The 12,500-nt window shown below is 41.6% G+C and overlaps 1 protein-coding gene across 16 annotated transcripts in view; it reads left to right on the top strand.

Annotated features, from left to right (window-relative positions):
• eya1 (EYA transcriptional coactivator and phosphatase 1) overlaps positions 1 to 12,500 on the top strand; it is a 153,233-nt gene that overhangs the window by 106,793 nt on the left and 33,940 nt on the right. For all 16 annotated transcript variants that reach the window (XM_046355421.1, XM_046355429.1, XM_046355432.1 and 13 more), the window contains one exon: positions 10,742 to 10,800. In XM_046355421.1, coding sequence (XP_046211377.1) covers positions 10,742 to 10,800 — 59 coding nt within the window. The remainder of the gene's footprint in view (positions 1 to 10,741; positions 10,801 to 12,500) is intronic.

The following is a 12,500-nucleotide window of genomic DNA, read 5'->3' on the forward strand; positions in this document are numbered from 1 at the left end:
ACATCGAGAGAGAGAGAGAGAGAGAGAGAGAGAGAGAGAGAGAGAGAGAGAGAGAGAGAGAGAGAGAGAGATTTTGGGATTACAGAACAACGTTGTTTATTTGTTTTTCTTCCCCACACCCTCTTTCTTTAATTCCTCCCTTTCTTTCTTCACACAGTAGCTTCTCTGCTCCGTTGGTTTTCCTTCTTGTCAAACTGAAGACAAGCCTGTCAGACAAACACATTAATGGAAAAAGAAGGTCTGATGAATTAAACAGAAAGAGCAAGTGTTTGCATAAGGAGTAATTGCGAGTGGAGGGTCTGTGTGTATAGCAGGACCATCTGGAGACAGTTAGTGGTGATTGTAGGTTTTAGCGAGGACCACAGCAGCTTGGTTAGGGGAGAACAGTACTGTACAGGGAGGGGTTTCAGACCTTCCTCACTCACCAACCTACTCACTCACCCCCTCACTCACCTCCTCACTCACCCACCCACTCACCCACCCCCTCACTCACCTCCTCACTCACCCACCCACTCACTCCCTCACACACTCACACACCTCCTCACTCACCCACCCACTCACCCATCCACCCACTCACCCACCTACTCACTCACCCACCCACTCACCCACGCACTCACCCATCTCCTCACTCACCTCCTCACTCACTCACACACCCACTCACCCCCTCACACACTCACTCACCTCCTCACTCACTCAGTCACCCACCCACTCACCCACCTCCTCACTCACCCACCCACTCACCCACGCACTCACCCACCTACTCACTCACCCCCTCACACACTCACTCACCCACTCGCTGACTCACTCATCCCCTCACACACTCACTCACCTACCCACTCACTCACTTGCTGACTCACTCACCCCCTCACACACTCTCCTCTTCAGCTCCCTAACCACCTGGTAATAACCCCTAACCCCTACCCACTACAGTAACTCCCTAACCTAACCACCCTAATTCCTAGTTGTTAGACTCCGCAGTGTTTACGAGGTCTTAAAAAGTGGCTCCTAATAAGTGGACTGAGTTCCAAATGGCACCCTATTCCCTATATAGTTCACTACTTTAGACCAGAGCCCTATGGCAACCTATTCCCTATATAGTTCACTACTTTAGACCAGTGTGTCACTGAGAGAGAGCTTACTGTAAGTCATACCGCCATTAGATCGACAGCACACTAACAGAGAGGCTGGCCATGGCTTCATCCGAGCCCCAGCTGGGAGCACTAATTGTGGAAGGCTGTGCATTCCTCTGGCCCCTCTAGCCCTCCCTTCCTGGGGGTCCGGGACCAAGCCACGCAGGGCCGGGCCCCACTAGTAACACAACTGTTAATTGTGTGTCGTAATAACCCAGTGAATGTAAAGGGCTATGTAAACACAGAGTGATTCGCCACGGCAGCAGACAGGGCTGGACAATAAAAATAGAGAGCACAGACACACACACACACACACACACACACACACACACACACACACACACACACACACACACACACACACACACACACACACACACACACACACACACACACACACACACACACACACACACACACACACACACACAGGGACCAAAAACACCAGCTGAAATGTTTATTCTACATTATTCAATGAAACTGGCCCCTGGATGTGCCCGCAGATAGAACATTACAACATGCATTAGAGAGAGATCAGACAGCTGCAGGACATTATGCAGCACAGTAACTACCTGAACTCTAACATATTGTTCCAGAACTACCTGAACTCTAACATATTGTTCTAGAACTACCTGAACTCTAACATATTGTTCTAGAACTACCTGAACTCTATCATATTGTTCTAGAACTACCTGAACTCTAATGTATTGTTCTAGAACTACCTGAACTCTAATGTATTGTTCTAGAACTACCTGAACTCTAATGTATTGTTCCAGAACTACCTGAACTCTAACATATTGTTCCAGAACTACCTGAACTCTATCATATTGTTCTGGAACTACCTGAACTCTATCCTATTGTTCCAGAACTACCTGAACTCTAACATATTGTTCTAGAACTACCTGAACTCTAACATATTGTTCTAGAACTACCTGAACTCTAACATATTGTTCTAGAACTACCTGAACTCTAACATACTGTTCTAGAACTACCTGAACTCTAACATATTGTTCCAGAACTACCTGAACTCTAACATATTGTTCTAGAACTACCTGAACTCTAACATATTGTTCCAGAACTACCTGAACTCTAACATATTGTTCCAGAACTACCTGAACTCTAACATATTGTTCTAGAACTACCTGAACTCTAACATATTGTTCCAGAACTACCTGAACTCTAACATATTGTTCTAGAACTACCTGAACTCTAACATATTGTTCCAGAACTACCTGAACTCTATCATATTGTACCAGAACTACCTGAACTCTAATGTATTGTTCCAGAACTACCTGAACTCTAATGTATTGTTCCAGAACTACCTGAACTCTAACATATTGTTCCAGAACTACCTGAACTCTATCATATTGTTCTGGAACTACCTGAACTCTATCCTATTGTTCCAGAACTACCTGAACTCTAACATATTGTTCTAGAACTACCTGAACTCTAACATATTGTTCTAGAACTACCTGAACTCTAACATATTGTTCTAGAACTACCTGAACTCTAACATACTGTTCTAGAACTACCTGAACTCTAACATATTGTTCCAGAACTACCTGAACTCTAACATATTGTTCTAGAACTACCTGAACTCTAACATATTGTTCCAGAACTACCTGAACTCTAACATATTGTTCTAGAACTACCTGAACTCTAACATATTGTTCTGGAACTACCTGAACTCTATCATATTGTTCCGGAACTACCTGAACTCTAACATATTGTTCCAGAACTACCTGAACTCTAACATATTGTTCTAGAACTACCTGAACTCTAACATATTGTTCCAGAACTACCTGAACTCTAACATATTGTTCTAGAACTACCTGAACTCTAACATATTGTTCCAGAACTACCTGAACTCTATCATATTGTACCAGAACTACCTGAACTCTAACATATTGTTCCAGAACTACCTGAACTCTATCATATTGTTCTAGAACTACCTGAACTCTAACATATTGTTCTAGAACTACCTGAACTCTAACATATTGTTCCAGAACTACCTGAACTCTATCATATTGTTCTAGAACTACCTGAACTCTAACATATTGTTCCAGAACTACCTGAACTCTAACATATTGTTCTAGAACTACCTGAACTCTAACATATTGTTCCAGAACTACCTGAACTCTAACATATTGTTCTAGAACTACCTGAACTCTAACATATTGTTCCAGAACTACCTGAACTCTATCATATTGTACCAGAACTACCTGAACTCTAACATATTGTTCCAGAACTACCTGGACTCTATCATATTGTTCTAGAACTACCTGAACTCTAACATATTGTTCCAGAACTACCTGAACTCTAACATATTGTTCTAGAACTACCTGAACTCTAACATATTGTTCCAGAACTACCTGAACTCTAACATATTGTTCTAGAACTACCTGAACTCTAACATATTGTTCTAGAACTACCTGAACTCTATCATATTGTTCTAGAACTACCTGAACTCTATCATATTGTACCAAACCTACTTGAACTATATAATATTGCACCAAACCTACTTGATCTATATAATATTGCACCAAACCTACTTGAACTATGTAATATTGCACCAAACCTACTTGAACTATATAATATTGCACCAAACCTACTTGAACTATATAATATTGCACCAAACCTACTTGAACTATATAATATTGCACCAAACCTACTTGAACTATATAATATTGCACCAAACCTACTTGAACTATATAATATTGCACCAAACCTACTTGAACTATATAATATTGCACCAAACCTACTTGGACTATATAATATTGTACCAAACCTACTTGAACTATATAATATTGCACCAAAACTACTTGAACTATATAATATTGTACCAAACCTACTTGAACTATATAATATTGTACCAGACCTACTTGAACTATATAATATTGTACCAAACCTACTTGAACTATATAATATTGTACCAGACCTACTTGAACTATATAATATTGTACCAAACCTACTTGAACTATATAATATTGTACCAAACCTACTTGAACTATATAATATTGCACCAAACCTACTTGAACTATATAATATTGCACCAAACCTACTTGAACTATATAATATTGTTCGATAGGAGTTGTTGTTGGGTTCAGTTTAAAACATCTAACTAAACATCTGCTAGACCTAATTGATAAAACACATGTTGTTTTCATAACTTCTGTGTCCTGAGCTCGAGGTTTGTCGTGTCTGGTCTACTGTACTCTTCAATGTATTAGTGAAGAATGGCTCAATAGCACAGTTAAATAGGTAGGTAATAGGGGCTTTTTCAGTCAGCTGTGTGTGTGTGTGTGTGTGTGTGTGTGTGTGTGTGTGTGTGTGTGTGTGTGTGTGTGTGTGTGTGTGTGTGTGTGTGTGTGTGTGTGTGTGTGTGTGTGTGTGTGTGTGTGTGTGTGTGTGTGTGTGTGTGTGTGTATACATGGTAGTGAATGGGTGTGTGTGGTTCATTAGCAGGTAATTAGAATTGAATAGAGAGACAATGAAGACATTCCTGTGATTTACACCAGTTTGCGGACGTTGAGCGTAGACAATGAAAGGGTTTATGTTGGTTCTGTAAAGAGGGTAACCAGGGCCCTTTTGTTGTCCTGAAAAAAAAACAGACACACCCTATTACAGATTATAATTAATTACAAGTTGTTGTCCTAATCTAACAGACACACACCACTACGGCCCTGCCTTATCTCAGCTCTCAGGTCACCATAGCAACACCCACCTGTAGCACGTGCTACAGCAGGTATATTTCACTGGTCATCCCCAAAGCCAACACTTCCTTTGGCTGCCTTTCCTTCCAGTTCTCTGTTGCCAATGACTGGAACAAATTGCAAAAAAAAATCACTGAAAGTCTCCCTCTCTAACTTTAAACATCGGCTGTCAGAGCAGCTCACAGATCACTGCACCTGTACACAGCCCATCTGTAAATAGCACACCCAACTACCTCATCCCCATTGTATTACTTACCCTCTTGCTCTGTTGCACCCCAGTATCTCTACCTGCACACCATCATCTGCACATCTATCACTCCAGTGTTAATCTGCTAAATTGTAATTATTTCGCCTCCATGGCCTGTTTATTGCCTTACCTCCCCAACTCTTCTACATTTGCACACACTGTATATAGATTTTTGCTACTGTATTATTGACTGTATGTTTGTTTACTCCATGTGCAACTCTGTGTTGTTGTTTACTCCATGTGTAACTCTGTGTTGTTGTTTACTCCATGTGTAACTCTGTGTTGTTGTCTATTCCATGTGTAACTCTGTGTTGTTGTCTATTCCATGTGTAACTCTGTGTTGTTGTCTATTCCATGTGTAACTCTGTGTTGTTGTCTATTCCATGTGTAACTCTGTGTTGTTGTCTATTCCATGTGTAACTCTGTGTTGTTGTCTATTCCATGTGTAACTCTGTGTTGTTGTCTATTCCATGTGTAACTCTGTGTTGTTGTTTATTCCATGTGTAACTCTGTGTTGTTGTCTATTCCATGTGTAACTCTGTGTTGTTGTCTATTCCATGTGTAACTCTGTGTTGTTGTCTATTCCATGTGTAACTCTGTGTTGTTGTTTACTCCATGTGTAACTCTGTGTTGTTGTCTATTCCATGTGTAACTCTGTGTTGTTGTTTATTCCATGTGTAACTCTGTGTTGTTGTTTACTCCATGTGTAACTCTGTGTTGTTGTCTATTCCATGTGTAACTCTGTGTTGTTGTTTACTCCATGTGTAACTCTGTGTTGTTGTTTATTCCATGTGTAACTCTGTGTTGTTGTTTACTCCATGTGTAACTCTGTGTTGTTGTTTACTCCATGTGTAACTCTGTGTTGTTGTTTACTCCATGTGTAACTCTGTGTTGTTGTTTACTCCATGTGTAACTCTGTGTTGTTGTTTACTCTTTATCTTGGCCAGGTCTCAGTTGTAAATGAAAACTTGTTCTCAACTGGCCTACCTGGTTTAATAAAGGAGAAATAAAATAAGTAAATAAATAAAAACAGATTATAATGAATTACAAGTTGTTGTCCTAAACAAACGGACATTTCATTTTGAGTGTTTTTCTTCGTTTTTACGGAATTAGATTTTAAAGTGGTCGTGAAAATGTGTGTGTGTGTGTGTTGTGTGTGTGTGTGTGTGTGTGTGTGTGTGTGTGTGTGTGTGTGTGTGTGTGTGTGTGTGTGTGTGTGTGTGTGTGTGTGTGTGTGTGTGTGAGAATCCCTCTGAACTACAGTGTGTTAGTGAGAACACATTATGACCAAAAGTCTTCTTGGCCTCAAATAGTTCCTGGCTACACGTCCAGAGCTTTTATCAAATTGTTGCTCGCCCCAACCATTAGACACACACACACACACACACACACACGCACGCACGCACGCACGCACACACGCACGCACGCGCGCACACACACACACACACACACACACACACACACACACACACACACACACACACACACACACACACACACACACACACACACACACACACACACACACACACACACACACACACACACGCACGCACACACACACACACACACACACTACATAGTGACAGTCCATTTTTTAGAACATAGCTCTCTCTCTCTCCATGTGAGTTCACTTTAGCTCTACCCCCCCCCCCGGTCCTCTCCTCCACCCTTCTCCTCCCAATCTCCACCCCGTTATCGTGGGGCTCTGGAGCCCCAGAGAGGAGGTCAAAGGGTCAAAGCATTTTCCTTTTTGTATGTGGAACTCTCAGGGAGAGGGCTTGGCTGAGAATGGCAGGCAGCATTAGAGCTTAGAGGGTTGGGGGGGGGTCAAGATTTTAATTCTGTTACTGAACAGCTGTTTTGAGTTTCTCTTCACGTCTCCCTCTCCTCCTCCTCCTCCTTTTCTCCTCTCCTCCCTTTCCCCACAAATCCAGGGAGATGAAAAATTTGTTCAGATGGGAACCAGTGAAATAAAACAGTTTTACGGTCCCTTGCCCCTGCCGTTGCATTAGGCAGGAATGCAATAACGTCAGCATTTGGCCCCGTTCAGAGGGACTTAAAACAAGGAAGTCCTTTCTCTGTTTGGGTGTCTTAACACACGCCGGAAAGCTAATTCAAAAAGCTTCAAAAAAGCAGGGAAGAATTTTTCATTCTATAAAAGCCAAAGGAATTTTAGTTTCAACTTCCAGGAGAAATGTTTTAATAGAAACTTCAAAACGGTTGAGGACTTAACCTTTTCACCATGTAGTTACGCAACCATTTGAAAACTACTTAACTGCAGGAATGAAATGTTTGAGGAATTTCAGGTACAGATCAGAGTCACGAGGGTGTTATTCTTCATAAATTAAAAGGATATTTTTTTTGTTGTTTAAAAGTTAAATTATCAATAATCTGACTTCTCTTTTAACTGAAGCTTACATCAATCAAAGCATGCTTTTAATCATTTATTTTACTTGTTTCTCCTTGGATTTCCTACTTTAGATTGTATTTTATGTATTTCTCCAACCTTTATTTCATCAAGTCATTTAAGAACAAATTAACAATGATCGCCTGGAGGGGGGAGAAGGGGGAGGAGAAGGAGGGGAGGAGGAGAGGAGGAAGGGGGAGGAGGAGAGGAGGAGAAGAGGGGGAGGAGGAGAGGAGGTGGGGGGGGGAGAGGAGGGGCAGGGGGGGCAGAAGAAGGGGAGGAGGAGAGGACGGGAGAGGAGGAGAGAAGAGGGAGGGGGAGCAGAAGAAGGGGAGGAGGAGAGGACGGGAGAGGAGGAGAGAAGAGGGAGGAGAGGAGGAGAGGGGGCAGAGGAGAGGAATGGGAGGAGGGGGAGGGAGGGAGGAGAGGAGTGGGGAGGAGGGGAGGAGAGGAGTGGGGATGAGGGGAGGAGAGGGAAGAGATGAGGGTGGAGGACTCCTATAAATGGAAAACTAATAACAGATTTTCAGTTTGCATTCTCCAGTAAGAGAGAGAGAGACAGAGAGAGAGAGAGAGAGAGAGAGAGAGAGAGAGAGAGAGAGAGAGAGAGAGAGAGAGAGATACAGAGAGAGAGAGAGAGAGAGAGAGAGAGAGAGAGAGAGAGAGAGAGAGAGAGAGAGAGAGAGAGAGAGAGAGAGAGAGAGAGAGAGAGAGAGAGAGAGAGAGAGAGAGAGAGAGAGAGAGAGAGAGAGAGAGACAGAGAGAGAGAGAGACAGAGAGAGAGACAGAGACAGAGAGAGAGACAGAGAGAGAGAGACAGAGAGAGAGAGAGAGAGAGAGAGAGAGAGAGAGAGAGAGAGAGACAGAGAGAGAGAGAGAGAGAGAGAGAGAGAGAGAGAGAGAGAGAGAGAGAGAGAGAGAGAGAGAGAGAGAGAGACAGAGAGAGAGAGAGCGACAGAGAGACAGAGAGAGAGACAGAGAGAGAGACAGAGAGAGAGACACAGAGAGAGAGACAGAGAGAGAGACAGAGAGAGAGACACAGAGAGAGAGTGAGACAGAGAGAGAGAGAGAGAGAGAGACAGAGAGAGAGAGAGACAGAGAGAGAGAGAGAGACAGAGAGAGAGACAGAGAGAGAGAGAGAGACAGAGAGAGAGACAGAGAGAGAGACACAGAGAGAGAGTGAGACAGAGAGAGAGAGAGACAGAGAGAGAGACAGGGAGAGAGAGAGAGAGAGAGCAGAGAGAGAGAGAGAGAAATACAGAGAGAGAGAGAGAGAGAGAGAGAGAGAGAGAGAGAGAGAGAGAGAGAAAGACAGAGAGAGAGAGAGACAGAGAGAGAGAGAGAGAGAGAGACAGAGAGAGAGACAGAGAGAGAGAGACAGAGAGAGAGACAGATAGAGAGAGAGAGAGAGAGAGAGAGAGAGAGAGAGAGAGAGAGAGAGAGAGAGAGAGAGAGAGAGAGAGAGAGAGAGAGAGAGCAGAGAGAAAGACAGAGAGAGAGAGAGAGAGAGACAGAGAGAGAGAGAGAGAGAGCAGTGCTCTAGCCCCAGGGCTGTGCTGGTGTGTGGCGCAGCAGTAATCAGAGGTCATCATTTCATTGGCGGTTAGCATCAGGTTCAATTTTTCTAGTAGGTTACATTTAGCAGAACGTCTGGATTGTGTTACTGAGGGGCGGCTGAATCAGAGAGAGCTGAAGATTCCCTCAGCCTCTCCAACACCAGCGAGGCCTGCAGGGAAAGGGAAGCACATACAGGAAGACCCATAGATGCATGCAGACACACACACATGGATACACACACATGTACACACACACATGTACACACACACATGTACACACACACATGTACACACACACATGGATACAAACACACAGACACAGATGCTGCTATAAACACCATGGATATCTTTATTCTCCCTCTTTTCTCCCTCCTCTTCTCTCCCCCTATTTTCTCCCTCCCCTCCTCTTCTCTCCCTTGTCTTCTCTTTCTCCTCTTCTCTGCCCTACACTCCTCTTCACTCCCTCCTCTTCACTCCCTCCTCTTCACTCCCTCCTCTTCACTCCCTCCTCTTCTCTACCCTCCTCTTCTCTCCCCTCCCCCACTCTTTCCTCCTCTTATCTCCCTCCTCATATCTCTCTTACCCTACTCTTCACTCCCCCACTCTCCACTCTCCACTCCCTCAGTCTCCCATCCTCTTCTCTCCTTCCTATTCTCTCCCTCCTCTCCTCTTCTCTCCCATCCCCTCTTCTTATCTACCTCCTCTTCCCTCCTCTCCTCTTCCCTCCTCTCCTCTTCCCTCCTCTCCTCTTATCTCACCTCCCCTACACCCCCTCCCACACTCTCACCTAGAACTGAGAGTGTGTGAACTGAGACAACTTTCTGATCAAATTGAATTGAATATATGGTTATTCGTTTCAATGGTTCAAATGAGAAGTAATCTACCTACCTCCAAATAAAATTCCAACCAGTCTGTTCCCAGACATGTTCCATCCAGTCTGTTCCCAGACCAGTCTGTTCCCAGACATGTTCCATCCAGTCTGTTCCCAGACATGTTCCAACCAGTCTGTTCCCAGACATGTTCCATCCAGTCTGTTCCCAGACCAGTCTGTTCCCAGACATGTTCCATCCAGTCTGTTCCCAGACATGTTCCATCCAGTCTGTTCCCAGACATGTTCCATCCAGTCTGTTCCCAGACATGTTCCATCCAGTCTGTTCCCAGATATGTTCCATCCAGTCTGTTCCCAGACATGTTCCATCCAGTCTGTTCCCAGACATGTTCCATCCAGTCTGTTCCCAGACATGTTCCATCCAGTCTGTTCCCAGACCAGTCTGTTCCCAGACATGTTCCATCCAGTCTGTTCCCAGACCAGTCTGTTCCCAGACATGGCTAATCAACTACCTAGCTGATATTTGTTTGTATCAGGGGATCAGGGTTTGATTGGGTGTGTCTGAGGATGGTCATATCTTGACACGCCCCTAGTGTTGGGAGTCTGGTGGACTGTGGGGCCAGAACCAGTAATCATCAGAGGTATATCCTAAATTGCAACATATTCCCCTATAGGAGAGAGGGATTTAAATTAATGGAAAAATCTCTGTCATTGAAATCTTGAAATAACATGAAGGAAAAAGTTATTTTTCTCTCTAAAATAATTATGTGAAATGTTTACTGTGAATCGTATATCAAGTTGATTATTAGGGTTATTGTTAAGTATGAATGTGATGAATGTCTTCTCTGTGTTTTAGGAGTGCGACCAAGTCCACATCGATGACGTCTCATCTGATGACAACGGTCAGGATCTGAGGTAGATACAGTTCTAAACCAATCACAAAGTAATACACTACAGTTCTAAACCAATCACAAACTAATAAACTACAGTTCTAAACCAATCACAAAGTAATACACTACAGTTCTAAACCAATCACAAAGTAATAAACTACTGTTATCATAAAGTAATACACTACAGTTCTAAACCAATCACAAAGTAATAAACTACAGTTCTAAACCAATCACGAAGTAATACACTACAGTTCTAAACCAATCACAAAGTAATAAACTACAGTTCTAAACCAATCACAAAGTAATACACTACAGTTCTAAACCAATCACAAAGTAATAAACTACAGTTCTAAACCAATCATAAAGTAATACACTACAGTTCTAAACCAATCACAAAGTAATACACTACAGTTCTAAACCAATCACAAAGTAATAAACTACAGTTCTAAACCAATCACAAAGTAATAAACTACAGTTCTAAACCAATCACAAAGTAATACACTACAGTTCTAAACCAATCACAAAGTAATAAACTACAGTTCTAAACCAATCACAAAGTAATAAACTACAGGTCTAAACCAATCACAAAGTAATACACTACAGTTCTAAACCAATCACAAAGTAATAAACTACAGTTCTAAACCAATCACAAAGTAATACACTACAGTTCTAAACCAATCACAAAGTAATACACTACAGTTCTAAACCAATCACAAAGTAATACACTACAGTTCTAAACCAATCACAAAGTAATACACTACAGTTCTAAACCAATCACAAAGTAATAAACTACAGTTCTAAACCAATCACAAAGTAATACACTACAGTTCTAAACCAATCACAAAGTAATAAACTACAGTTCTAAACCAATCACAAAGTAATACGCTACAGTTCTAAACCAATCACAAAGTAATACACTACAGTTCTAAACCAATCACAAAGTAATAAACTACAGTTCTAAACCAATCACAAAGTAATAAACTACAGTTCTAAACCAATCACAAAGTAATAAACTACAGTTCTAAACCAATCACAAAGTAATAAACTACAGTTCTAAACCAATCACAAAGTAATAAACTACAGTTCTAAACCAATCACAAAGTAATACACTACAGTTCTAAACCAATCACAAAGTAATACACTACAGTTCTAAACCAATCACAAAGTAATAAACTACAGTTCTAAACCAATCACAAAGTAATAAACTACAGTTCTAAACCAATCACAAAGTTATAAACTACAGTTCTAAACCAATCACAAAGTAATAAACTACAGTTCTAAACCAATCACAAAGTAATACACTACAGTTCTAAACCAATCACAAAGTAATACACTACAGTTCTAAACCAATCATAAAGTAATAAACTACAGTTCTAAACCAATCACAAAGTAATAAACTAAAGTTCTAAACCAATCACAAAGTAATAAACTACAGTTCTAAACCAATCACAAAGTAATACACTACAGTTCTAAACCAATCACAAAGTAATACGCTACAGTTCTAAACCAATCATAAAGTAATACACTACAGTTCTAAACCAATCACAAAGTAATATGCTACAGTTCTAAACCAATCATAAAGTAATACACTACAGTTCTAAACCAATCATAAAGTAATACACTACAGTTCTAAACCAATCACAAAGTAATACGCTACAGTTCTAAACCAATCATAAAGTAATACACTACAGTTCTAAACCAATCACAAAGTAATAAACTACAGTT

Source organism: Oncorhynchus gorbuscha, linkage group LG07 (genome assembly GCF_021184085.1).
Source record: "Oncorhynchus gorbuscha isolate QuinsamMale2020 ecotype Even-year linkage group LG07, OgorEven_v1.0, whole genome shotgun sequence".
Lineage (NCBI taxonomy): Eukaryota > Metazoa > Chordata > Actinopteri > Salmoniformes > Salmonidae > Oncorhynchus > Oncorhynchus gorbuscha.